At 34.0% G+C, this 27,328-nt stretch overlaps 1 protein-coding gene, 1 long non-coding RNA gene and 1 other non-coding gene across 5 annotated transcripts in view; 1 reads left to right on the top strand and 2 right to left on the bottom strand.

Moving 5' to 3' along the window:
* The first annotated feature begins 347 nt into the window (after positions 1 to 347).
* Positions 348 to 8,587, top strand: LOC129921973 (uncharacterized). The gene is made up of 2 exons (XR_008773900.1): positions 348 to 2,790; positions 8,097 to 8,587. It is a non-coding gene; the product is annotated as an uncharacterized LOC129921973 (long non-coding RNA).
* Positions 8,588 to 10,208: 1,621 nt separating this feature from the next.
* On the bottom strand, positions 10,209 to 10,281 carry Trnav-aac (transfer RNA valine (anticodon AAC)). Its single transcript has one exon. It is a non-coding gene; the product is annotated as a tRNA-Val (tRNA).
* A 4,531-nt stretch (positions 10,282 to 14,812) lies between these two features.
* Positions 14,813 to 27,328, bottom strand: part of LOC106054252 (beta-1,3-glucan-binding protein-like) — a 48,675-nt gene continuing 36,159 nt past the window's right edge. For 2 of the 3 annotated variants that reach the window (XM_056005081.1, XM_056005080.1), the window contains exons 14-17: positions 26,835 to 26,906; positions 25,162 to 25,306; positions 16,177 to 16,304; positions 14,813 to 15,573 (exon numbers count right to left, since the gene is read on the bottom strand). In XM_056005081.1, the coding sequence (XP_055861056.1) occupies positions 15,468 to 15,573; positions 16,177 to 16,304; positions 25,162 to 25,306; positions 26,835 to 26,906 (451 nt within the window). In that variant the 3' untranslated portion in view covers positions 14,813 to 15,467. 3 annotated transcript variants of the gene reach the window in all.

The raw sequence follows: 27,328 nt of genomic DNA, 5'->3' as shown, positions 1-27,328 counted from the left end.
AAACTAAACAATGTCAAGGATGCTAAACTAAGCTTCACCGTAGTCTACAAAATATTACAAAAAAATGCGATATAATTTTACCAGTATCTCAGTACACTTATAGTATACTCCGTACCAGCTCTCGGGCCTTATCATCGCTAGATAGTTAACCTTTTTTTAAAATAGGTTGTAAGTCAATTGAATAATTGTTTTTTTAATTTTTATTATAATGATTGGAACAGCCGGCATTACAATGACATCGCTTTTTTTTTGGACATTCTCCGATAGAATCTCCAACCTCAAACTTTTGCCCCCCCCCACCCCATTTTTAGCGGAAAGGGGAATAGCCGCTATTAGTTTTGTGTGGTCTCTCTGTCCGTCCGTCCCATTTAGACGAGTGATGTCCCGATGGTTTCGAGAAGGCATCTAAAGAGCGAAGCTGTCACAATTAAGACGGTTCGGTACGGTTTGGATACAGAGTCAAGACCCAGTCCGGTAGAGTGTGTCCAGTGTGAAGTCGGTCCGGAGCAGAGACTCAAGTACAAGTCCGAGACGAGGTGGAGTTTGATACCGGAGTATGGAGTTGGTACGGCTGTACGGTTATCTTGTTAGACACCTTATTTATATAGGTTAGTTATTTTAGTTATTTAGCGACGCACCATAGTAGACGCATATTGAACGGGACTAGTGACGTTTGGGATATGTTGGGTTAGAGACCGGAAAATCAGTTAGCGATAGAACAATCCAGGGTAACGACGTGTTTAGTGACAGAGACTTCTACTGTGGCCTTTTATCAGAATAAATCCTTCTAAATTTGTTCATCATCGTTCGACTACATCTCTTCACTTGTTACAATTGATGTGCCAGTTCTTGTTTGTGTTGTCGTTCAACTGCACGTAATACACCCGAACAATTACACCCAAACGATTGCAGAGTAATTGGTTGACTTCAAGACAGCCTGAACTAGCAACATCACAGTGGCGACCCCGAACCTCGAAGCCGGACCCCTGATGAAGCTGAACGTCGAACCGGACCTCGAAGCAGAACGTTTACTCAGGTGAGGGTCGTGCACTCGAAGATATAAGATTTCATCGGAGTACGGCTGAACACAGCATTATCGCAGAGTGACTTTGTTCTGGATCTACAAGCAGTCGTCGCCTGTTTGATCGCACGTTCAACGAGCCGTTAACTCAGGGTGACCTTCGTCAGGACCGTAATCATCGCAACGCCTGATCTTCATATGCTGAATCGACCTACAACCAGAGAAACCGTTCGTTCATAACGGGTGAGAGATCGTTAGTGAATCTGTTGGACATATTTTTTTCTTCGTCATAGGAGCCACATCGAGTATCAAGTTTTACCTCGTCAGTTTCGAGAAGGACAGTTTGCCCGCTGTCAGAAGTATTGTGAGTACTACAAGTTTGGTAGCTAACTAAATCGAAATCGCTCTGTCGTCTTACCCTTGGAGAGATTCTTGTGGAGCAGTTTGCTCATTGAACCGGTTGCTTGCCACGTTTATAACGGTCACTGTGTTTAACCTTTGGAAGGTTAGTAAAGTTGTATGTATCATTACTGAACATTGATATATTTAGTATTCGTCGGTCTAGACCATATCTAGACGTGCTGATATTGTTGTGGAAATAGCTACATCCACTTAATTTCGTTGAAAACCGTTAATCGTCTAACGGAACGTCGTCGGAGGTGACCTTGGTTTCACCTAGTCTACATTGGACAGTTTGGTCTAGTGAAACAGAGTACAACAGCGAACTTCGTCGTACTACCAGAGTAGCAGCAGAAGCAGTGAACTATTTTAGAGAACCGTTATTCGTCAGCCCAGATCAAGTCATCGTCAAGAAAGCCGTTATTCGTCAGCCCAGATCAAGTCATCGTCAAGAAATTCGTTATTCGTCAGTCGTCCAGATCAAGTTGCCGTCAAGAGACTGTTATTTGTCAGTAGTCGTCTACACAAGTCAAGTCATCGCCAGAAGAACCGTTAACCTATTCGTCAGTAACTGTGTACACAAAGTCGTCGGAACTACACATACGGTCATCAACAGTCGTCGAAGAAACTGGAACATTTTGCTGTGGCATATCAGGACATCTGTGGCATTACGTGGGATACTGGTAGCACCGGAGAACAGAGTCAGAACTGGAAGAGAGGCAGTGGAATTTGTTGTGATCTAGCATATTCGGGAGTCCGAACAAAGGGATCTTTCTTATCAAAAGCTAAGTGCCATTTTTCTTATTAGTATATGTTTAGATTGCCCTTAGAAATAGATTTTGTCTAAATTTGGTACGTTAGCCTGAGTAAAATCAGGTGGTGCGCCTTAAAACCCGTCGGGGTAGAAGACGTAATTTAGATGAAAAGCTATATTATACATTTAGGGTTGTAATTTGTTTTGTTTGTGTAAACGTCATATCCGTTGTTGCCTAGTTACTTCGTGACGTTATCATTGTGTGCCATATTGTCATATCCCAACCCATAGTGATAGTCTCATTTAATTATTTCATTTGTTTATATTATTTTAAATTATTTATTTTTATTAATTTAATTAGATCTGTATTTTTTTTTCACTTAATGATAGAAAGTGCGGGTAGGATTCTTTTACTGTGAATCAGACTAAAATAATTTTAGTTTGAGCGGTTAAAATCAAATATGATTTTGCCATGAGAATAATGCCGAAACTGGCTATGTAGTCAAACACTGTCGTCTGGCTAAATATAGATCTGCAAATTGTTGTACATCTCTTTGATACAATTTAATTATCTAAACTCTACTTTGAAATATTATTAAGTTGAAGATGAATGAAGGTAGTACATTCTAGATATATATATCTTGTTGAAGATATATTTGACATTGTATACACATATTTGTTTCGTATGGTTAAATAGAACCATAATCTACTCTAGATCTAGACTCTAGTCAAGACAGTCTTTGAATTTACTCTGGACACTTCACTGTGACTTCAGTGCCAGTCATACCAGGTTTTAAAATTGATCATAGTTATTCATACTAGATCTAAAAGTCATAGTGCTCTTGATAACTATAGATCTAAATAGTATTATTATACATACTATAATATACTAGATTTAAATTTGTGTGTAATACTGGACCTAATATACAGATTTGAATATAACCATAATAACTCAGACTAGATTTACACATTTACTAAATCTATAGATAGAGACATAACACTTAAAACTTGTATAAAAGTGTGTAAAAATATAAAATAAGTTTAAAGTATAACCATAACCAATATAGGCTAAGTAAAAATATATATAAAATATAAAACACAATGGCTACATCATCATATGTGGACCTTAAGGAGGTTAAGGAAACAGCTATGCAGGATGGAAAGGCCATGGAGTTAAAAGGAAAGGACTTAGCAGCTTATGTACAGCAGGTTGTGAAGGAAGAAACGGAACGTCAAAGACAAGAGATAGAAAGACAAGAAGAACGTCAAAGACAAGAGATAGAAAGACAAGACAAAGAGAGAGAAAAGATTAGAGAACATGAAGCTAAAATGGAGAAGATGAGATTGGATGCAGCACAAGCCAGAGCCCAAACTGAACAAGGAAATAACACAAATAACTCAAATAATTATACCACTCAAAGAGACAACCCTAATTCACAAACATGGCTAAAGAGAAAAATACAAAGTTTTGATGAACAGAAGGATGACATTGGTGATTTCCTGAAAAGATATGAGGCAAAAATGTCTACATTTAATATGCCTGAAGAAGAATGGTCTGAAATACTGATAGACTTTGTTCATGGTCAAGCTCTAACAATATGCCAAAATCATGACCATCATATTGATGATAGCTATCAAGTTTTAAAAAGAGAGTTATTGAATGCCTATGGTCATAATGCTACAACTTTTAGAAAGAAATATTTTGACAATATACCATCATTAGAAATAGAACCCCAAACTACCATTAATATGGAAAAGGATTTCTTCAATAAGTGGGTAAAATTAGAAAAAGTGACAAACTCTTATGAGGGATTAAAAAATTTTATTCTAGTGGACAACTTTGTAAATAAATGTGATCCTCAATTACAATCTTTTATTAGAGAAAGAAACCCCAAAACTATAGATGAAATAACAGAGATAATGAGAGTATACAAAAATGCCTATCCAAATAAACCATTTTCTGATAGAGATAAGAGCAAAGTAGATTTAATAGGATACACCAAAGAAAATGTTGATAGAAGTAGAAATAGAAACAGATCAAATAGTGGAAATAGAAAATATAGTGAAATAACCTGTTTTAAATGTCAAGGAAAAGGTCATATAGCAGCTAACTGTAGAAGAGGGAATAGTAGGTCTGGAAGTAGAAATAGATACAATGAACAAAATAACAGTAGATATAGGAGTAGAGATAGGAATGACAGGGGAAATTATAGAAATAGGAGTTACAGTAGGGAATACAAAAGTAAAGGTACAGATAGGGTATATTTCATGGAAGGAAATAGGAACAATTTTGCAGTGTACCCAGGGTTTGTAGATAGAATTCCGGTGGAACTAATCAGGGATTCAGGTTGTAACACTTTGGCAGTAAAAACTAAATTTGTCAAACCTCATTGGTATAAAGGGTTTACTAGGAAAGTAGAATTAGCAGATGGCACCGTAAGGGAATTTAAAGCTATAAGGGTGTACATTGAAACTCCATTTTTCACTGGCTATTGTGATGGCATTGCAATACCAGAAATGAGATATGATATGTTAGTAGGAAACATAAAAGGAGTTAAAGAATGTTCAAGAAAAGAATTAGAAGACTGGCAAAACAAATACAAAAACATAAGACAAAATCATGAAAACATAGAAACACAAAATATAACAAGTATGGTAATAACAAGATCAATGAATAAACAAGATGAGAAACAGGAAAATACAATAAATGTAATAAGTAATGATAAAGAAGAAGAAACCAGTAATGTAATACAAATAGAAAATACAGATGTTAAGGAAAGAGAGATAGAAAATGAAACACAAAATAGTCTTGAAACACAAATATCTCAAAGTGAAAAAGAAACAACACCCACATTTGCATTAGAACAAATGAATGACAATATTATTGGGAAAATATATTCAAGAATACTAGATAAAAACAATAATAATCCAATGGAGAAATTTTGTATAGAGAATAAAATATTATTTAGACAAACAAGTAATGATAACAAGAAAATAAAACAACTTGTCTTACCACAGAAATATTGGAAAGATGTTTTAATCATGACACATGATAATAATTTAGCAGCACATAGGGGAGTAAAGAAATGTTATAGGAATTTGTCAAAACAAGTATTTTGGCCCAAAATGAAAGCAACAATCAACAAATACATAAACTCATGTGACATATGTCAAAAGAGATCTAACAAAAGCCTAGTGAATAAAGCACCTATTCAAGAAATGGATGAACCTACAGCACCATTTCAGAAAGTATCTATTGATTTAATAGGTCCTTTAATTCAAACTGAAAATAATAACAAATACATTCTAACAGTAATAGACATGTTTAGTAGATACCCAGAGGCAATCCCATTATCAAATACAAGTGCAGAAAATATCATTAATGCCATAACTCAAAAAGTAATTACAAGACATGGTATACCTAAAATTATATTGAGTGATCAGGGATCTCAGTTTAAGTCAGAACAATTTAAGAAATGGACTAAACAATACAATATACAACACATATACTCTTCGGTTTACCACCCGGAGAGTAACGGTTTATGTGAACGATATGGTGGATCATTAAAAAGATCACTAACAAAGATAATTCAGAATAATCAGAATAAGTGGGATCATTACATTAACTATGTACTATTTGCTCATAGAAACAACATCCATGAAGCAACACAATTTTCACCATATGAAATAATACATGGAAGAAAACTCAGAGATGAATTAGATGTTTTTAAAGAAAATCTAATAGGCAATGAGAATAAATTAAATAATGACAGTGAAACAACAATCACAACAGAATTGAACGAAATATGGACTCAAGCATATAACAACAATAAGAAGTATAAACAAAGTGCTCATGAGAATCTAAATAAGAAAAGACAATTGAAAACACTAGAAGTAGGAAACAATGTATTAATATTGATAAATGACCTGAAAAATAAAATTGGTAAACAATGGAAAGGTCCATTTAAAGTGATAAAACAAATTAGTGATGTGAATTATCAAATTGAAATAAATGGGAAAACTAAAACATATCACATAAATAATTTGAAACTGTATCATGATAGAGAAGATGAATTAATACAAAACATTCAGGAGGAAATAGAAAATACATTTTCAGAAAGAGAAGAATGCTTGATGATAATAACAAATGAAAATCATAATGAAAATGATATTAAGGAAATACCTGTAATAGAAACAAAAGAGAATCAAACTTGGCAAAAGATTAATCTTAATAATCTAACTAAGGAAAAGTCAAAAGATATAACTAAAATAATACAGGAATACAAAGAAATTTTTTCCAGCATACCAGGAAAAACTAATATTATTAAACATGACATTAAAGTAACAGACCCAAAACCTATCAAACTTAAGCCATATAGAATACCGATACATTTACAAGACAAAGTAAAGAAAGAAATAGACAATTTACTAGAATCAGGTATAATTGAACCATCAACATCTCCTTATGCTTCACCAATTGTGATAGCCAAAAAGAAGAATGGAGATATAAGGTTATGTATTGATTATAGGAAACTTAACAACATCACAGAATTTGACCCATATCCAATGCCAAATATAGAGGATATTTTACATAAATTAAATGGAGCAAAATTTTTTACTAAATTGGATTTAACTAAAGGTTATTGGCAAATACCTTTAACAGAAAATGCAAAACCTTACACAGCATTTGTAACACCATATGGTATTTTTCAATGGAATTATATGAGTTTTGGATTAGTAAATGCACCTGCCACATTTAATAGAATGATGAACATGATAATTGGAAACAAAGAAAATGTTATTTGCTATTTAGATGACATATGTATTTTTAATAATAGTTGGGAGGAACATTTGGTAGATGTAAAAGAAGTGTTCAAAATAATAAAAGAAAGTGGACTTACAATTCAAGCAGAAAAAGTAGAAATAGGATTGGAGGAAATAATTTTCTTAGGACATAAAGTAAATAACAACATGATTAGCCCTATTGAAGATAACATAAAGAAAGTACTTAATATTGAAATACCTACAACAAAAAGACAAATTAAAAGTATATTGGGAATAGTAAATTATTACAGAAAGTTTATAAAGAACTTAGCAGAAATAGTGAATCCACTAAATGACTTACTTAAAAAAGGAAAACCTCAAAAAGTAGTTTGTAATGAGGAATGTGTGAAAGCTATTGACAGAATTAAAGATGTTTTTAGTCATGAACTAATATTAAGACTACCTGATAAAGACAAAATATTTTATGTCACAACTGATGCATCTGGTAATGCTATTGGTGGTTGTTTAATGCAGAACTATGATAACTTACATCCTATATTATATGTAAGTAGAAAATTGTCAGAGGCAGAAAAAAAATATAGTGTCATTGAAAGAGAAGCCTTAGCTGTAATATGGGTAATTACTAAGCTAGAGAGCTATTTAATAGGAAGGAAATTCATATTATTAACTGATCATAAACCTATTCAGTATATACAGCAAAAGAGCATGAAAAACAGTCGTGTTTATAGATGGTTCTTAGCACTACAGGAATATAAATTTGAAGTGAAAGCTATTAGTGGATCTGTGAATATTGTAGCTGATCTATTGTCTAGAATGACATTGAAATGAAATACTTTTGTAAATAAACTATGATTATATTGAGTATGTAATATATATTAATATATTGACACCATTTATATGTTATGAAAAAGGGAGATAAGTAAATTTGATGTTAAGCATTTAAAAGTAAGTATGGATATTTTTTTTGTGTGAATCATTTCATATATCATTGACGAAAGTTAGTTCTATGGAAAAGGGTGAGTATAAAAGAAAAATGGACAAAAGCGTATAAAAGGGTGGTAAGAAAAAAAAAAAAAAAATTTATTGAATGTGTAAATAAAGTTTGTAATTGTTTTTTGAAATATTGTATTTTATCAGATTACTGTCAGTGAAGAACAATTGTGACTTGTGAGGTGCCCATAGGATGCCACATTTTCCTCTATGATGAACTGTGTACTAAGGAGGATGATTCTGGAATGTTATGAACTGTTATGAACATTGACATGAATATGAGGAACTGTCAAGATGAAGATGTCAAGATGAAAATGTCAAGATTTTATGTTTGTGGTCTTCCCCTTAAATTGAAAATGCCCTTGTAAGACTTGACAGTAGTGGAAAAATATTGACATATTTTTTTTTCAAGGGGGGGAGGAATCTGTTAGACACCTTATTTATATAGGTTAGTTATTTTAGTTATTTAGCGACGCACCATAGTAGACGCATATTGAACGGGACTAGTGACGTTTGGGATATGTTGGGTTAGAGACCGGAAAATCAGTTAGCGATAGAACAATCCAGGGTAACGACGTGTTTAGTGACAGAGACTTCTACTGTGGCCTTTTATCAGAATAAATCCTTCTAAATTTGTTCATCATCGTTCGACTACATCTCTTCACTTGTTACAATTGATGTGCCAGTTCTTGTTTGTGTTGTCGTTCAACTGCACGTAATACACCCGAACAATTACACCCAAACGATTGCAGAGTAATTGGTTGACTTCAAGACAGCCTGAACTAGCAACATCACAATCTACAGTGAAGCATTTGTACAGTCAGTGTTACATTTTGTCAGTTGTGCAGTATTAGCTGTTGATTTATTGGACATTAAAGGGTTACGTTATTTTGGAGCCCTGAGTTGTCAAGTTATATGAGTTGGTAGTGTCGAGTGGTGCAGTGAGACAGAGAAACTGGATAGCGAGATTACTTACAATATAATAACAGGGGCGGACTGGCTATATGGGCATTCGGGCCGGTATCCAAATGGGCCGGTAGGACCACAGTATCTTCTTTTTTGAAACCACTTCTGTATTTTATAAGATAAGGGCCGCATGGATGCCACTATGAAATTGTTAAATTTTTCATAGTATTCCTTTTTCAGGGGAAGGGGCCTCTGAGTAGTCTGAGCGAAGAATTTTCTTAAAAATCTTTTACAGACTCTAGTAAGGCCTACTAATTTAATCTAAGACATTTCCCGAAATAATGTAATAGCCTACATCGATAGAGCTTCATCCTATTAGGGCCTATACACATTACGATTAAAAAGCAACATGAAGCCTTTATTCCTTATATGGACATAGTGTTCACTGTAAGCATGTGTACAGCTATCGATACATTATCAAATTTAACATAATGATTTTGAGAACAGGTAGACCTAGAACTGGATGTCCATCATATAATATACAATTTTAGGGCCGGATGGTTTAGAAATGCCCGGGCCGGTTTTGATATCCAGTCCACCCCTGTATAATAGATTTAAATAATTTCAATGCCTCACACCTAGGACAACGTCGGCCTGGTCCTGGTTATAACTGAAGAAAAAGAAGCAATAGAAAAAAAGCTTACTTTAAAAAAAAAAAAAAAAAGGAAAGCTTATCCTAGGGAGAGAGCCGCTAATTACTGTTATTTATCTAAAAATGGCAAGATTTAGTTCTCTTTCTGCTATATGAAACACAAATTAGTACTAATTGATTAACTAATTGGTAAATTTTTGGATTAATTCGTGTATTGTCATCGACTATGAATGATTAAAGCAAAATTTCAACTTGATCCGAGAATGGCAAGTGGGAGGGGAAAAAAGGGTCCAAACGAAATAAGGGGATTAAATCCATATGTACATCCACATTTCTCATTAAGTAGCATTTATCCCTCTTATTTCGATATCAAACAAAATAATTAATCACAATTAATTAACTAATTGATGAATCTTTTCTATTTATTTATTTATTGTCAGGTACAATGAACAATTTCTCAAAGTATCAACTTGATCCAAGAATGGGAAATGAGAGAAAAATCATGTTTAAACTTTTTACTAGACAGACAGAGTGAGTTCATCTGAGCTTTGTAAAAAGTCAATGTGCTCACCAAGGAAAATGATAACTTCCAGACGAGGCCAAAATAGTTTTACTGTTTTTTGTTTGCACAGCAATAATCTCCCCTTACAGTCCTTTTTGAAAGTGTACATAAAATTTTATATAAAAAATAAAAAAAAGAATGTTTCCGCTGGGTTTCGAACCCAGGACCTTCTGCGTGTTAGGCAGATGTGATGACCACTACACTACGGAAACCTGATTTTTAATCAAAGCATATTGTTTTCATTCTTCTTTTTCTTTCTTTTCTTTTTTCTTTTCTTGATAATAGTGTTGTGAATTTGAGGAGGATGATGAATGTCAAAGGAAAACTAGACAACTACATAGGCCTACACAGTCCAAGTCTTCAGGTTTACCAGTTCTTCTTACTTTGACTCAGGTTCCTCCGCTTTAACAACACCAACAAGAACACCCACTTTTAAGCCAATGTTGACCCAGGTCAAAGGTGACAACCTTATGGTACAATGGTCAGCCGGCGCAGTGACCATTATTTCATTGTTTGCATAAAAAGTATCATACACCTTTAAAAATAATAGCTTATCAATCTTTCCTTTATTCTGTACATTAAAGATTCAAAAAATCAAGCTATTTCTAGTTTTTCAATCAAAAATGAAAATCTCAGAGCGTAAGTCACTGATTAACACGCATGAAGATTGATGATACATAGATACACGTATGTAACGTCTTTAATTTACTAGCAGTACACACAGGCTACGCCCTTTGATTTGTTCTCAGGCTTTATATTGTTAATTACACGCCCTTCTGTTTTTTTTATTGTAATAAACGGGCCACATTTTAACGATCAATCTAGCATTACTTTTTAGCCCGTGAATTAGTGTAACTGCTACAATGAAATTTACGGCCAGTGCACTCTTTCTCTTTCTCTCTCTCTCTCTCGCTCTCTTTCTCTCTCTTTCTCTTTCGCTCTCTGGAACCCCCATTTTTTTTTTTTTTTTACCTGCGCTTCGTAATTTCTCCAACATAGACTTTTGACTTGACTTGATTTGGAAATAGGCTCTCGACATATACACGCACTCATACTTTGGGCTCGTCATTTCTAGTAGCACTTTCACTTATCTACTCTATGACTTTTCGTCGGCTTCTCAATTCAATCTATATTATAATTTGACCTTAACCGCCCTTTGCACCCTTTAATCTTAATGGAAGCAATGTTCGGTATTAGTCACCACATACATTTGTAGTTGCCAACAATTTCAGGCCTAAAGGGGGAAAAAAAGCAATTGAATGCCACATTCCCGTTCCAGTTTCTACATTTATTTTGGTATTTTGTTCTCTAAATAAAAAGAAATGTCAAATTGGTTTTATTGATTGTAATCGTTTAACTCACCACTTGTGAATGTAGCGAAATGACAAAAGATCTGCATTTTCAATGCTATTAAGATTTTTTTTTACAGTATTACAGGTACCTTTCCTTTCTCTCTCTAGGTTGGCTGCCTGGTCGTGCGGTTTGCACGCTGGATTTATCGATGGTCCCGGGTTCAAACCCTGCCCGCTCCCATCCCCCGTTGTCCTGCGGGAGGTTTGGACTAGGAAGTAATTATATATCTTCAACTCTGAAGGAACATTGGAAACATGTAAAACATTTTACAAGGTCTATCTTATTAATGCTATTAGGATTGGTTGTTTGTTTTTTTAATTTAGCTCGCGTCTAAAAGGATGTGGAAATAACATAAGGGATATTAAAAATAAATAGATTTAGGGAAAAAGAAAAAAATTGCTTTAAAAATACGGAATGTGTTCTATCTTTTAAAATGCTTTCTTAGTAAATACCAAAAATAAAATACAAAGATTTGATAGAAAGCTTGCGATTTTTTGCGAATAGCAGTCGTCACACATGTCGAATCGGGTTCTTAGTGAGCGTATAGGAGGTAAAAGAAACATGTGCACGAAATGTCATGCGGATACGTGCAACAGTTTAAGAGATCTCGTGATCAATTTGATTGTGAGTGGTATTTTACAAATCTATAATAGAAGAGACCAGTGCTCTTATATCTAAGCTTTATTTGTTTCATTTAGACGTAACTCAAACGTGTGGATGTTTTTCTTAGGAGAGAGAAAAAACAACAAAGGAAACACATCATTAACACATCATTAACACATCATTAACTCATGGGATCATTAGGATGTTCAAGAAAATTTTGTTAAAAAATTTAACATTGAAGTTGTTTGTCAACACAGTTTTTTTCAATGTTTTTTTTTCGTCCTTTTTATGGTCAATTATCTTATCTTATCTTATAATTTACAGACGTTTCTATCACTAAGGAAAATCCGTTCTTCGGGTATATGTCAATCTTGTTGTGCATTTTGATTGGAGATTTAAAAACTCTACTTTTGTCATTTGTTTTCCTGACTAATTCAGGCAGCCCTTTCTTTGCACTAATAGCTCTAAGGAAGAAGGAGCGTGTATGAATTTGTCCTAGCATAGAGAACAAGAAAAGTGCCGTTATCTTTGTGTCTTCTATTTTATTAAGTACCGGTAATGTATTTGTTAGTTACGGTTCAATGATGTATGTATTATTGCTACTTTAATTTTTAGTTTTCTGTCCAAAAGTGTTTCTAAGTGTTTGAGGAAATGTTTTACTCACATGTTCCTTTGTTATAAACATCTCATCTCTATGTTGCGTCTGTTCTAGTTTTTTTCATGTTCCTCTAATAGCATGGGAGCAATAGGCCCCTGGTCGCCATGGCTGCTACGAGATTAATCTACACATTATTCTTGTAATTAATTTCCTGTCAACTAAATTTTATGACACTCTGGTGACACTTTGTTGTGTCATCACCTCTTCCGTAAAGAAAACAGAAAGTAAGATCTCTAGCACAGTGACAGAAATCTGACATAGAATCAATTCTTCGATCTCATTTCACCTTGTTCTCTTAATCGACATGACAAATACAGACAGCTTCTGATACGATCCAAAGGAAACAAAAAAAAAAGGGGCATCAATCCTCCAATCTTTTGTCTTCGTTCTGTTTGATTTATTTTCCTTGACGTTGCATGGTTCTACTTTGATCAGAAAGTGTGAACATCATTGATCCCAAGTGTGACGTCAGTCTAGGAGTTCTCGATGATGAAGCGTTTTATTATAGCCTCTCAACATGTAAAAAACAGCTACAAGGTTACAGAAACTGTAACACTAGAAGATAAAACACAACGTAGGTTATTTGTATTACAAAGCTTATGTTAACTGTGTCTGTCTAGTAAAAGGTTTGTACATCCAATCTCAGATCAAGCATAATTATTTCGTTTACCTGAAAACACAAGAATCATTACAAAATAATAACCAATTAGTTAATTAACTATCTGTAATTAATTAATTTGTTTGGTATCTCGAACAAGGGAAAGAAATTGTACTTGTCTGAAATGGGTGTATAAGCTGAATCAGTCCCTTTTATAGGACGCCGCTTTAAATTGAAACGAACAATACATAACTATACAATCTCCTCTGACTAGTCACTGGCAGAGTGGTTAGCATGTCGGCCTGAGGAGGCGTGAACCACGAATTCGAATTCAGGTCGTTCCTTTTTTTTTTTTTGGTAAATGCTTTTAAAAACCAATTATAGTAAAATCCACCAAGACCTCCCTTTCTTCCCCCCCCCCCCATTTTCCCAACTAGTCCAGACAAGTGAAAGTATCGTAGCGTATTGAAAAAGGTAAAAAGCATGAAATAGCGCTAAACAAAAACAATTGATATAAATATTTTTAATCGCACAGATTTATTGTTACTATTACAAATTTAATTACATGACTGATCTAAACTAATTGATACAAGTACACTTCGTATAAGCTTTGCATTTTTCTAAAAAGTATTTTTTATGTTTTTCTTGTTATGTTTTTTTTTTTTTGGGGGGGGGGGGTGTAGGAAAATGAGTGTCATGCAGATGCTCTTATTATGATTTAGAAAAAGACATGACCTCGTCGATAGAGACTGAGGCTTCGATGTGACCCAATTGGCGGGAAGAAATGGCATGTTCTGTTTTAACATTGTTTTCTACGTCGTCAAATACATCAACATCATATTGGTTTAATAATTTAATCTATAATAAAACAAGATTACAAAGAGAGAGTTTGTGTTATTGCACAAGCTCAGAGGCAGCCACAACCGGATTTTCCCACGGGCAAGGATATTCAAGCCATGTTCTTGTCTTAATTGTGTATGGTAGTAAAATTACAAAGAATCATTTAGTTTAAATTGAACAACGTATTGTCGACTGAAACATGAACATTTTAAGACCTCACAAAAACTATGGCGATATTTCTATTTGTGGAGCTGCTATTAATATGAGTAATGATTTTCAGACACTTTTGTCTGTCTCACTGGTCAAAGTAACATCTCTTGGCTTCCAACCCTCTTTCATACAGTCTAGCTCAGGCAATAACTTGTCACAGGGTTACAACAATACAGTTCGGAAAGAACAAAATTAGTTTTCAATTTCGTTACGAAGTATGTCTTCTTCATTGACATTCTTCCCTCTACATACACACACATGTACATTGTCGAGGGTAAGACTTTTGGTAAGAGCATTCTTGTGTTTCCAACACATTTGTTTTCAGAAAGCAATGCTGCCTGTCTTTTCCTTTGTCTCAAATTGTATTCATCTAAGTACATCTTGACATTGCAAGTTCTTTGATTACTCAAGCAGAATTCTAAACATTCAAGAAATCAGAACCAAAATAAACGTAACTAAAAAAAGAAAAAAAAAATTAAAATTTTGTTTTTGACATTTTTATTTGATGTAATGAATCCAACATTTCGAAGAGATGGTTAACAATAAGATGATTCCAGAAAGATGACTATTTATGATGTTTAGGAACACACTGACTAGGTTCAACATAACGCCGCGACAAGGATTATCTAAGGAACTGCGCTGTCATAAAGATTTTAAGAACAAAAACCTTTTTCTTATGTGTATGAAGAGTTAGCGAATTTCAGCCTCGTTTTGAACCAAATTTAGCAGCCAAACTAACTGAACGTAAAAACCAACTGCATCAACAAATCGTAACTTTTCTCAAAGTCAAAGTTTTCCCTCAGTCTAAAAAAAAAAAGGGGGGGGGGGGATCTAAGGTTGTACAAGATTTTACTAGCAGCCATGATATTAAGAAAACAACAAGACAAAGACAGCACAAAATCATAATCATGCACAAAATAAAATTAACCAGTTAAAAAACTTAATTTAAAAAAAACAAAAACGAATAAGATGAGCATAAAAGAACACAGCTTCAAATACTGGATCTCGATGACGAAACAAACAATCAAAACACTTGCTAGAGCAACATTGTGACGAGATGGTCTGGCGGCTACATATTTCTTAGCATCTTGTCAGCAACTCGACACTGGGTGTAGGAAATGGGTGGAAGGACACATTTAAGGTGGGGTGGGCCCCATTTTCCAAACTTTTATGTAGTTGACTTGCATGGCAGCGCCCTCGCCGTTGTCTTTGTCCAGGTTCCAAGTTGGCAGCCAGCTATTCCTGTAGACATACAAGAAACAGAAACATTGAAGCGTTTCACCTTAAAGGCAACGGAGCAGAAGAGAGGTTCCTACAAGTCCTACCAGTCGGGTCCTGTATTTGAGACAGGTGGGAACTATCCTTCCATCGCTATCTCTAGAAGGGATTCTTTTTTTTTTAGGAATGTGATGGCCACGCGAAAACACCTGGCTTCCAAAGTGAATCGTTCAAGTTCGAATCTCTTGTGATAGTGTACATTTGGGTCACTTGTACAAGTTTACTCAGCTGAGCTAGGTTGCTAACATTTATTGGGGAAAGTAAGTTGATGGTTCTTTTGATCACGCAAACGACCCGTGAACAAATGAAATAGGTGAAATGAACACTTTTGGTCTCAATATTAAATCACTTTGTCTAAGGCTGATCTCCACAACGACTTTCTCAGTGAAAGTCATTCTTTTCGTGAGCGTTTTATGGGAATACTTTTAAAAACGTTTTTAAGTTTTATATTTACAAGCTATACAAAATATTCATGTTAACAATAAATTAAAGTCATGATTAAAAGTTCAATAACGTGTTCATGCTTGTCAAAAAAAAAGGGGAACTCTAAATGAGATGACATATCACCTGGCATTCCAGAAAGCTGTAGCTGCATGTCCAGTGTGGTCATTCCATGGCTTGGGGTAGGGCGAGTTGACAAAGTTGTCTGGGAAAAAGCCAACACCGCCGACAGCAACGTTCATGATAATGTAAAACTGGAAAACAGAAAGAGTTATTCTCTAAATCAGTGCCGGTTTTAAACTAACCCAAGGCCCTCGTCATATAAATTAATTTTTTAAACATGCCAACTAGGTAATTAACTCTTATTAGTTTAAGAAACCATTTAGTATGTTATCATCACTATTACAGATTCTCATTTATGACGAAAAATCTATAAATAGTGAACTTTTAGATGTACCCACTTTACGGAATAAAAAACGTTTTGATTGGCGTGTGGGTTTGTTTTTTAATTATCTAATAACTAGCCGGATATGATCCGCGGCCTGTGGGTATAAGTTTGGGTATTACTGATCTAGTGCAGGGGTCGGCAACCTGCGGCTCGCGAGCCGCATGCGGCTCTTTGGATATTAAGCTGCGGCTCTTTAGTTCCATGCGCAAATATTATTTATTTTATCGAAAAAAAAAAACAATTTAAAAATCATTCTGATTCTATTCTATCTCTCAGCCACTTGTATTCGTTTTTCAGCGCACCCGTCCCCAAGTTTTGAAATGTAACATGTTTGCAGGTGAAAGATATTCAACTTTCTTCTGCCTCATCACTTGATATATATATATATATATGAGTCTTGATACAAAAAGAAACGGCACAAGTTGCCCTTTTTGTCAGGTATATGTCTTCCCAAGGTCCAAAAAAAGAACTTTTAAGATTGCTACCGGTCTCGTGACAAACTAGAGGAGAAGATACAGCTAATGTCGTGACAAACTAGAGGAGAAGATACAGCTAATGTCGTGACAAACTAGAGGAGAAGATACAGCTAATGTCGTGACAAACTAGAGGAGAAGATACAGCTAATGTCGTGACAAACTAGAGGAGAAGATACAGCTAATGTCGTGACAAACTAGAGGAGAAGATACAGCTAATGTCGTGACAAACTAGAGGAGAAGATACAGCTAATGTCGTGACAAACTAGAGGAGAAGATACAGCTAATGTCGTGCAAAAATATATTAAAGACAATATAATCAATATAAATAAAATCGTTTCAATAGCAACTGATGGAGCCAGAAGTATGACAGGAAAAAAATTGAGGCGCAACTACGATTCTTTGGAGCAAAATAAACCTCTAAATTCTTACGTTTCACTACATAATACACCTAGTAGCGCTTTGTGTCCAAACAATTCCAACCAAAATATTTGAGGTCATGATTTTGGTAATCAAGATTAATAACATCATCTTATCAAAAGCACTCTATCGTCGTCAGTTTAAAGAATTCTTAACGAAATGGAGACTCAGTATCCCGACCTCCTTCTTTACAATAACGTTCAATGGCTCTCTAAAGGAAAGGTGTTGAAACGTTTTGCTTTGTGCTTGAATGAATTAAATACATTCCTAAATGATAAAGGCATTAATCATCCTGAATTAGAGAACAACAAATAGTTGCAAGGAAACCCAGCCTATGTTTTGGTAGAATTCGTTTATTTTGAAGAAAAAATGTATTCTTTTTGCAGAAATTATTCAGAGCGGTCAAAATTAAAGATGAATTTATTGACAGATTTGAACACTTCAAAACAAACACAACGGTTGTAGCATTTATAAAAAAAAATCTTAACACTAATAGTACCGAAATCCACATTGAGCCATTTGGAATTGATACTGGATCTCTAGACATGCAATTGATCGATTTAAAAAGTAAAGCTTTGTGTAGTTGTCTGAAAATCAAGTTTTAAGAGTTGAAGGTCCAGAAATGTTTGTAACGCAACAAAAGTGGACTGCTTTGGAAAAAATGCCGCGAGATGAGGCACTTATATTCGACGCATGGAATAGTCTTCCAGACTGCTACAGTCAAGTGAAAAAGTTGGCATTTGGAAGACTGATTAACGTCGGATCGGTATATTCGTGCGAACAAGCGTTCTCTTGCATGAATATAATTAAAAGTCAAGTAGGAGTCGTGTTTGAAACTAAAAACAAGTTATGAGCCAAATTCATCCAAACTTTCCAAAACAATACAAAGTCATAGTTACCACTGAATTTTTTTGCTCAATTGTTTGCTATTGAAGTACAGGCTAGTGTTGTATGTGAATGTTTAATATTTATACTGAATTAATAAGTAATCATCTAATAATCATCTAATAATACCATATATATATATATATATATATATATATATATAATGTATAATTTGTTGTGTAAAACACTATTTATATAAAGATAAATGGATATTTTTCTTATGAAAAAAAAATCATGTGGCTCTTTAGAAAAGTGGAAATATTGTAAATTGTAATTTTTGGCTCTTCTGAATCAAAAGGTTGCCGACCCCTGATCTAGTGCATTGGATTTCGATCTATGTCTAGCATTGCGAATGATCCCTTCAGATTTTTTAGATTTTGTCACAAAAAAAAAGTAGAATGTGACAATGGCTTTACCCGTTTAGCCGACATATTCATATCAAATATAAGATACTGTAAAAACTGGATTTTGTCCGATTTTTTTAAAAGTATCTTTTTTTTTTAATAGAAATAAATTTAGTGTTTCTTTTTATTTGTAGGACTTTCCAGTTGTGGGAGGGACATTAAACATACACTAGGTTCCGCTTTGATCTAAGGAACATTTATGCCAAGTTTTATCAAGATTGGTCAAACGGTTTTGATTTCTATGCGGAACATACATATATACATACATACGCCTTACTTTCTGTTTTATATATTCGATTTTTTTATCGTGTAAATTCCTAATTGACGCAATTATTAGTTTATCTTTGGAGATCACGTGTTTAGTGAAAGTATGAAGTAACTTTCTGTATTTCCTTACGAAACAAATAAAGAGCATTAGGTCATGTCGACATTAACAATCATTCTACAAATATATCCTGACAGCATCAAAAGAATCTCGGTCGAAGCTCCCTTTAAATGGGACTATCACAAATAGCAAGAGAACATTGTTTTCTTTGAAATGCTTGCAACTAATCTACTTTTAGACATTGATTCGAATATTTGTAGCACATTATCTCTGACATGTTGAGCCCTTTGTGTGGCTCTACCTATCGGATCATCCTGGTTGGGAGTTTCATGTTCCTTGTCATATCTCATATTTGGCGATTTAATGTGTTGGTGGAGGGCTAAAACTGCATCCGTATTATCATGCATTATATATATCTCTCCAAATACGATCATCATGCAACGATAACATTCCGTGTGTCTTTTGACATTTACGTCATTGGTCATGTGATGATAGAACATTTCTAGACCTAACATAAACAATAGGAACAATAGAGTTTTAGAATATCTGGACGATTTCTAATAAAACTTATATTTAAAGAGACAATAGCTCCTTTATACTATCAGGAGATGCTATAGTGTTATTCTTTAAACAGACAAATAGTTCCTTTAGAATATGAGAATAAGTTATAGATCTGTAGCTTTAAACAGACAAATAGTTCCTTTAGAATATGAGAATAAGTTATAGATCTGTAGCTTTAAACAGACAAATAGTTCCTTTAGAATATGAGAATAAGTTATAGATCTGTAGCTTTAAACAGACAAATAGTTCCTTTAGAATATAAGAATAAGTTATAGATCTGTAGCTTTAAACAGACAAATAGTTCCTTTAGAATATGAGAATAAGTTATAGATCTGTAGCTTTAAACAGACAAATAGTTCCTTTAGAATATAAGAATAAGTTATAGATCTGTAGCTTTAAACAGACAAATAGTTCCTTTAGAATATGAGAATAAGTTATAGATCTGTAGCTTTAAACAGACAAATAGTTCCTTTAGAATATGAGAATAAGTTATAGATCTGTAGCTTTAAACAGACAAATAGTTCCTTTAGAATATAAGAATAAGTTATAGATCTGTAGCTTTAAACAGACAAATAGTTCCTTTAGAATATGAGAATAAGTTATAGATCTGTAGCTTTAAACAGACAAATAGTTCCTTTAGAATATAAGAATAAGTTATAGATCTGTAGCTTTAAACAGACAAATAGTTCCTTTAGAATATGAGAATAAGTTATAGATCTGTAGCTTTAAACAGACAAATAGTTCCTTTAGAATATGAGAATAAGTTATAGATCTGTAGCTTTAAACAGACAAATAGTTCCTTTAGAATATGAGAATAAGTTATAGATCTGTAGCTTTAAACAAACAAATAGTTCCTTTAGAATATGAGAATAAGTTATAGATCTGTAGCTTTAAACAGACTAATAGTTCCTTTAGAATATGAGAATAAGTTATAGATCTGTAGCTTTAAACAGACAAATAGTTCCTTTAGAATATGAGAATAAGTTATAGATCTGTAGCTTTAAACAGACAAATAGTTCCTTTAGAATATGAGAATAAGTTATAGATCTGTAGCTTTAAACAAACAAATAGTTCCTTTAGAATATGAGAATAAGTTATAGATCTGTAGCTTTAAACAGACAAATAGTTCCTTTAGAATATGAGAATAAGTTATAGATCTGTAGCTTTAAACAGACAAATAGTTCCTTTAGAATATGAGAATAAGTTATAGATCTGTAGCTTTAAACAAACAAATAGTTCCTTTAGAATATGAGAATAAGTTATAGATCTGTAGCTTTAAACAGACAAATAGTTCCTTTAGAATACGAGAATAAGTTATAGATCTGTAGCTTTAAACAGACAAATAGTTCCTTTAGAATACGAGAATAAGTTATAGATCTGTAGCTTTAAACAGACAAATAGTTCCTTTAGAATATGAGAATAAGTTATAGATCTGTAGCTTTAAACAGACTAATAGTTCCTTTAGAATATGAGAATAAGTTATAGATCTGTAGCTTTAAACAAACAAATAGTTCCTTTAGAATATAATAGGAAACAAACGGTGCTATAGAAAATGTTCATAGGTTTTGGTCTGTAGACTCTGCACATTTAATGTTTAAAGTCACTTTTTGTTGATGATGTGTTCTTTAGGTTGAGTTGCATAAGCCACTTGGCTACCTACATAGATGGGGTTAGCGTATGAATCCTGACTCAAGCTGGGCTGTGTTGGCCGAGCTCGTTAGGCGAACCGGAACTCTTCTCCTTCCCCTCCCACCGACAAGTCCAGAAAAATGTTTTGACCAAAACGCTCTAGAGTCTAGAGCAAGAAAGATGCATTCTAGAAGAGTAATTAAAAAAAAAATTAATTACAATACAATTAAATTTCCTTTGTTTTTTTCCTTTTCTTGTGCAAGTTAAGTTATATATGTTTGTATGTATAGGCCTACCTATTTGGACTCCTCTCACTCAGATCACATAGGTCTTTTTATCCATTATTTCTTCCACTCAGTTAGGGCATATAGGTCTATTTATTCATTCTTCATTCTACTCAGACAGTTAGGCCATGTAGGTCTATTTATTCATTCTTCATTCTACTCAGATAGTTAGGTCATGTAGGTCTATTTATTCATTCTTCATTCTACTCAGACAGTTAGGCCATGTAGGTCTATTTATTCATTCTTCATTCTACTCAGTTAGGTCATGTAGGTCTATTTATTTATTCTTCATTTCACTCAATTAGGTCATATAGGTCTATTTATTCATTCTTCATTCTACTCATATAGATCATATAGGTCTGTTTATTTATTCTTCATTCCACTCAATCAGGTCATAAATGTCTATTTATTCATCCTTTATCCCACTCAGACAGTTAGGTCTTGTAGGTCTATTTATTCATTCTTCATTCCACTCAATTAGGTCATGTAGGTCTATTTATTTATTCTCCTTCCACTCAGTTAGGTCTTGTAGGTCTATTTATTCATTCTTCATTCCACTCAATTAGGTCATGTAGGTCTATTTATTTATTCTCCTTCCACTCAGTTAGGTCTTGTAGGTCTATTTATTCATTCTTCATTCCACTCAATTAGGTCATGTAGGTCTATTTATTTATTCTCCTTCCACTCAGTTAGGTCTTGTAGGTCTATTTATTCATTCTTCATTCCATTCAGTTAGGTCTTGTAGGTCTATTTATTCATTCTTCATTCCATTCAGTTAGGTCGTGTAGGTCTATTTATTTATTCTTCATTCCATTCAGTTAGGTCGTGTAGGTCTATTTATTCATTCTTCATTCCATTCAGTTAGGTCATGTAGGTCTATTTATTCATTCTTCATTCCATTCAGTTAGGTCATGTAGACAATTGTTAATTTTTCCTCTCTTTATTTCATACTGTTCTATCAGTCCTCATCCCAAGGAAATGCTGTTCCTCCTTTCAGTTTTTATCCAACAGAAAACAAGGTCATGTTAAATGTACGTGCTTTATGTATACACGATCTTTCTCCTGTTGGCTCTGTTATTGTTTGTAAAGGCTTGCAGGTTTTGTTTAGATTTGTTGTAAACTTAAAGCATGCGGTATAAAAAGTACATGTTTAAGGCGTTAGTCTTTTTCAATGCACGCTCCTACATGCCCAGTAATGTGTTCTTAAAACAGCTCATTGGATTAACTTTTCTTTTTGGCCTACCTTCGTATGCTTGTATCATCTATCTATCTATCTATCTATCTATCTATCTATCTATCTATCTATCTATCTATCTATCTATCTATCTATCTATCTATCTATCTATCTATCTATCTATCTATCTATCTATTTATTTATTTAGTACCCTTGACCGAGCCTCGCTCAGATGAATAATTTGTTAAGGAAGGATATATACCCGAAGTCATTTTGGGAATATTTTTGTAATGACGAAAATGAACGATCGAGTAAGACTATCGATCCGAAGAGTTGCTTTTTTGTTTTGTCAGTTCTCAATGTAATTGTACATGGTGATTAGAATAGAAAGTCTCTTAAGTCCCCCAAACAGTATAGAAAGCCACAGCTAACGTCGTAACGTTTTACATTGCATCTTTTGCGTAACACTATTGGGCTATTATTGGCTTGGAAGAAAGTCTTTGCGGTGTAACTTCTAAAATAGTTACTTTTTGACATTTAATATTGCAATAAATATATTCATTATGGCTTAAGTACAAAGCATCAAGTGTTACAAAACCTCTACGTTATGTAAGCGTGCGCCTTGTAACAAAGTAAAATAGAGACTAAGATTAAGAGACTTAAAAACATCGCGTTAGTATTCTAAAGAAGCGTCCTTGTTACGCCAAACTGCGGCCAAATCACCTTTTAGCTCAGTAAAAAAAAAAAGATTGCCTTTGGCATATGTTCGTCCCCATACTGAATAAGTGCCCTGCCCAGCGTGACTGTCGGACTATAAGAAGTTCATACCATTTCGCAAGAATATCGCTGTTTGTAGTGCGGTCTTGCCACCGTATGTCTATAATGGTGTGCAAATATCTTTGTTGAAGGCGTTCAAGAAGTCTTAGTTGCTTTCTAGAAAGTACCCATGTCACAGATCCACAAAGAGTTGAGCGAACCACTGTTTGGTAGACAATGATTTTTGTAGGCAGGCGGAGCGATTTATTTCGCCACTTTCTCGCTTGGAAGCGTCCAAAAGCACGACTATCCCTGATGACATATCAACCTCCCTTTAAAGCAATGCGTCATTTGATAATATGTTTCCCAGATATATGAAGTTGTCTACCACGTTAAGGGATGCCTATTCGCGCTGATCTTTGGGGCTGAATAGATTTTATTGGGTGACTTCTGGAACATGACCGTTTTACAGAGGTCTATGGTTAAACCAAAAGAGGCGGCAGCGTAATGAAAATTAATTTTTTTGATAATGAGACATTTTCAAACCGATATAATGGTCGACCTCGAGTTTTCAAGATGTAGCCAATGTGTTGAGAATTTTTTTCTCACTAATATGCAAGTACCTTGCAATTTTAAAGAAAATCGTTAGAGCCATTTTCGAGATAAAATGTATATATAAATATATATACATACATACATACATACAAGAATTGCTCGCGTTAAGAGTATAGGATACATACAAGAATTGTTTAGCTTAAGAGTATAGGATTTGTTTATTTATCTAGTTGTCAGTCTATTGAAGTTTGTTTAACCAATGAATTAGTCTTTTGCCTAATAATTAATTTGTTTTGAAGTATTTCACGATAACTTGTGTTTAGAAACAAAATGTTAGAGTGAAGTTCTCTCCAGACAAGGTTACAAAGACAATTGGTGTGGAAACACAAAAACAAAATCAGAATAAAATTCTATCAAAGACAAACGACAGAGAAGAATGGAGAAAGAAGGTTGACAGATCTTGTGTGGTGCCAAAAGGGTCCAGAAGGCCAAGGGATGGGTAAAAGTGAAGGTGAAGTTAGATGTAAACTTGGCCTAACTGATGTCCTATAATAATTATCTAATTGATCTAATTGTTATGTAAAGGGTCAATATCTCATTTAAAACCTCAAGAAAAAAAATCATTTAGTTAAGTGTTTCATGGTCATGATGTAGCACTACAGTTTACGCGATAATATGAAAAACTACTTAATAATTGATTTTTAAAATTATGTTCCACTTATATGCATACTAAATAATTTTTTTTTTAAATGTAGTAGTATGACAGTACTTAACTTAGCAATACAATTGTAAAAAATTATTTTTCTTTTAAATCTAAAACCATTAGCATAAATATGTTAAATAGTAATATCCCTTACAAAATAGCCTCCCATGTTTGTTACTATTAATAGTGAATAGTTGTAAAAGTGGTGTATTTTTATGAAAAAACTGCTTACATAATTGATTTTAAAAATTATTTTTTTTATTTTAGAAAAGAAAAAGTAGCGGTTGCATCAAAACTTTGAATGGTCTAAAATATTATGATGTCGAATTTTCACTATCTTTTCTAGTTTACGAGATCTAAACGGGACGGACGGACGGACAGACAGACCACACAAAACTAATAGCGTCTATTCTCTTTTCGGGGGCCGCTAAAAAAAACAGTATCTACGATTACTAATGAGCTAAAGTAAAAAAAAAAGATATATTTTGACCTACCTCCTGATCGAATGGAGCCATATGTCCACCAGCTGCCCAGGGATTGTCCCATTTGCTTAGACCAGTTTTCTCGAAATCTCCGAATTCCCACATTCCACCTTGTGGAGGTGTCACATTCAATATCTCTGTCCCATCCACGGTAAATCTGAGAACCATCAAGAACCAAGGACAAGAATAAGAATGGTTAGAATACAATGTGTCAGGTTTGTGGATGATTAAGAACCATTGCGTTTAGAGTACAAACAAACACAATGTTAATCGTGTTGACTTTAGATACCAGGACTAGATTCTTCAGCTTAAAGATCTACAACTTTTTTTTGTTTCAGTTCATGAATTCATGATTATATTTCGATAAATATTAAAACAAAAGTGCAGACACAGAAAAAAAAGAAAGATTGTTTAAAAACTTTGGCATATTGTGAGATAGTCACTACGGCACGCTGGCCATATTCAGCCAGTGACTTAGTACTATCCAGCCATTTTAAAGTTTGGTCCACAATGCAACTAAATGCCGCAGTGAACCGTTTCCATTAGAGTAGACTTTTTTTTCATTGATGAGGCCCATAATAAACGTGTCGGAAATGTATATGGCCATTCTGGCCAAAAAAGTCTGGTCTCCATTGAGCTTTTTTATTTCACTGGGCATCCCGATATGAGGCCAGGGCACAGGAAACCGAAATTGATGTTTCCCCTGTGCTCAAAAAGTGTCATGAGGATGCCGGGAAACAGGACTCTCTGTGTGTTTATAGATACTGAGCAGAAAACGTGTCCTGCGTGGATTTGGATACTGGACAGATAATATGACCTTCTGCTTAGCTGTGGATTACAGTGGTGTCGCTAGGGGCTGACAGAACAGCAGACTTTCTTTACAAGAATGGACATTAACTTGATGCCCTGTTATGGTGTTTGTTTGTGTTTCTATGGTGACGGTGAGAAGAGGTTAGCGATTGGTTGTGAATGATGCAACATAGGTGGCATTGTCGTCATTTGGTGTTAGTAAGGGGAGACGTGAGACGGAAAGGTTGTGTTAGTGGAGTGAGTTAGATTCTGTTGAGACTTAAGTCTATCATTTCATCTATTTCATTTATAACAAGTTGAATTTGTCTATATTCGCAAAAAGAAGTTATTCGATGTACTTGAAGTATATTCGTTCAGATATATTACTCCTACAACGGTTTAGTTGTCTACCAGCTGTTTGGTACTACAAGTCGACGACCGGTTACAACATACCCGAACAAGCTTTTAAACATTTAATAGTAACCAAAACTTTTAAAGGGATGACTAGGAGTTTGTAGGTGACACCGTTGGCTAACCGTACCGGATTGCACTAACCATAGAGACGCCTCTGTGAATACACATTGAAGTTTGAATTTAATTGACATCTGGTGAACATTGTTCATTATAAATGTTTGACAGATATAGTGCACTGTTTATAAGATAAGTAGCCATTAAAGCACTCAACTTTATATGCCTCAAGGCTATCAGAAGTGTTATAATTCTGTTAATCTCAATGCTAATTCATTAAATCAAGTTCAGCTTATTTGAACAAAACGTTTTTAATTGATAGAATTAATTTTCATATTTTTTTTTCTTTAGGCTAATAAAATGTCCTTGTATTTGCCCAGAAGACAAAAGTAAATACGTCATGTAATGATGTAAGAGTGTGACGTCACCTGATTGACTTGTCGTCCCAGTCCAATTGGTACTTGTGGAAACTGTCAGCGAATGTTCCAGAAGAAGCCACTCTGAAATGATTCAAATTCATAGAAATAATGAGTAATTTGTAAAGTTAGTCGTGTATATTGGGATACAAACTGTGCTAATTTAGTTGTGCAAATAGTGACAGAAATTTTGTTAAATTGATCGTGTAAATAGTGTAACTAACTTTGTTATGTTAGACTTGTAAATAATGATACAACTTTGTTATATGAAATATGTAAATACTGAAAAAAAAATTAAGTTAGTCGTATAAAAATTGAAAAATAAATTTGTTAAGATAGTCGTGTAAATAGTGATACAAACTGTGCTAAATTAGTCATGTAAATAGTGATAAAATGTTGTTAAATTTGCCGTGTAAATAGTGTAAACAATTTTGTTATGTTAGTTGTGTAAATAGTGATACAAACATTTAAAGCTATTCAAGTAAATAGAGTTAATATCGTTCTTA

This window comes from Biomphalaria glabrata, chromosome 12, assembly GCF_947242115.1.
Source record: "Biomphalaria glabrata chromosome 12, xgBioGlab47.1, whole genome shotgun sequence".
Lineage (NCBI taxonomy): Eukaryota > Metazoa > Mollusca > Gastropoda > Planorbidae > Biomphalaria > Biomphalaria glabrata.
This window is presented reverse-complemented; position numbering and strand designations above follow the sequence as displayed.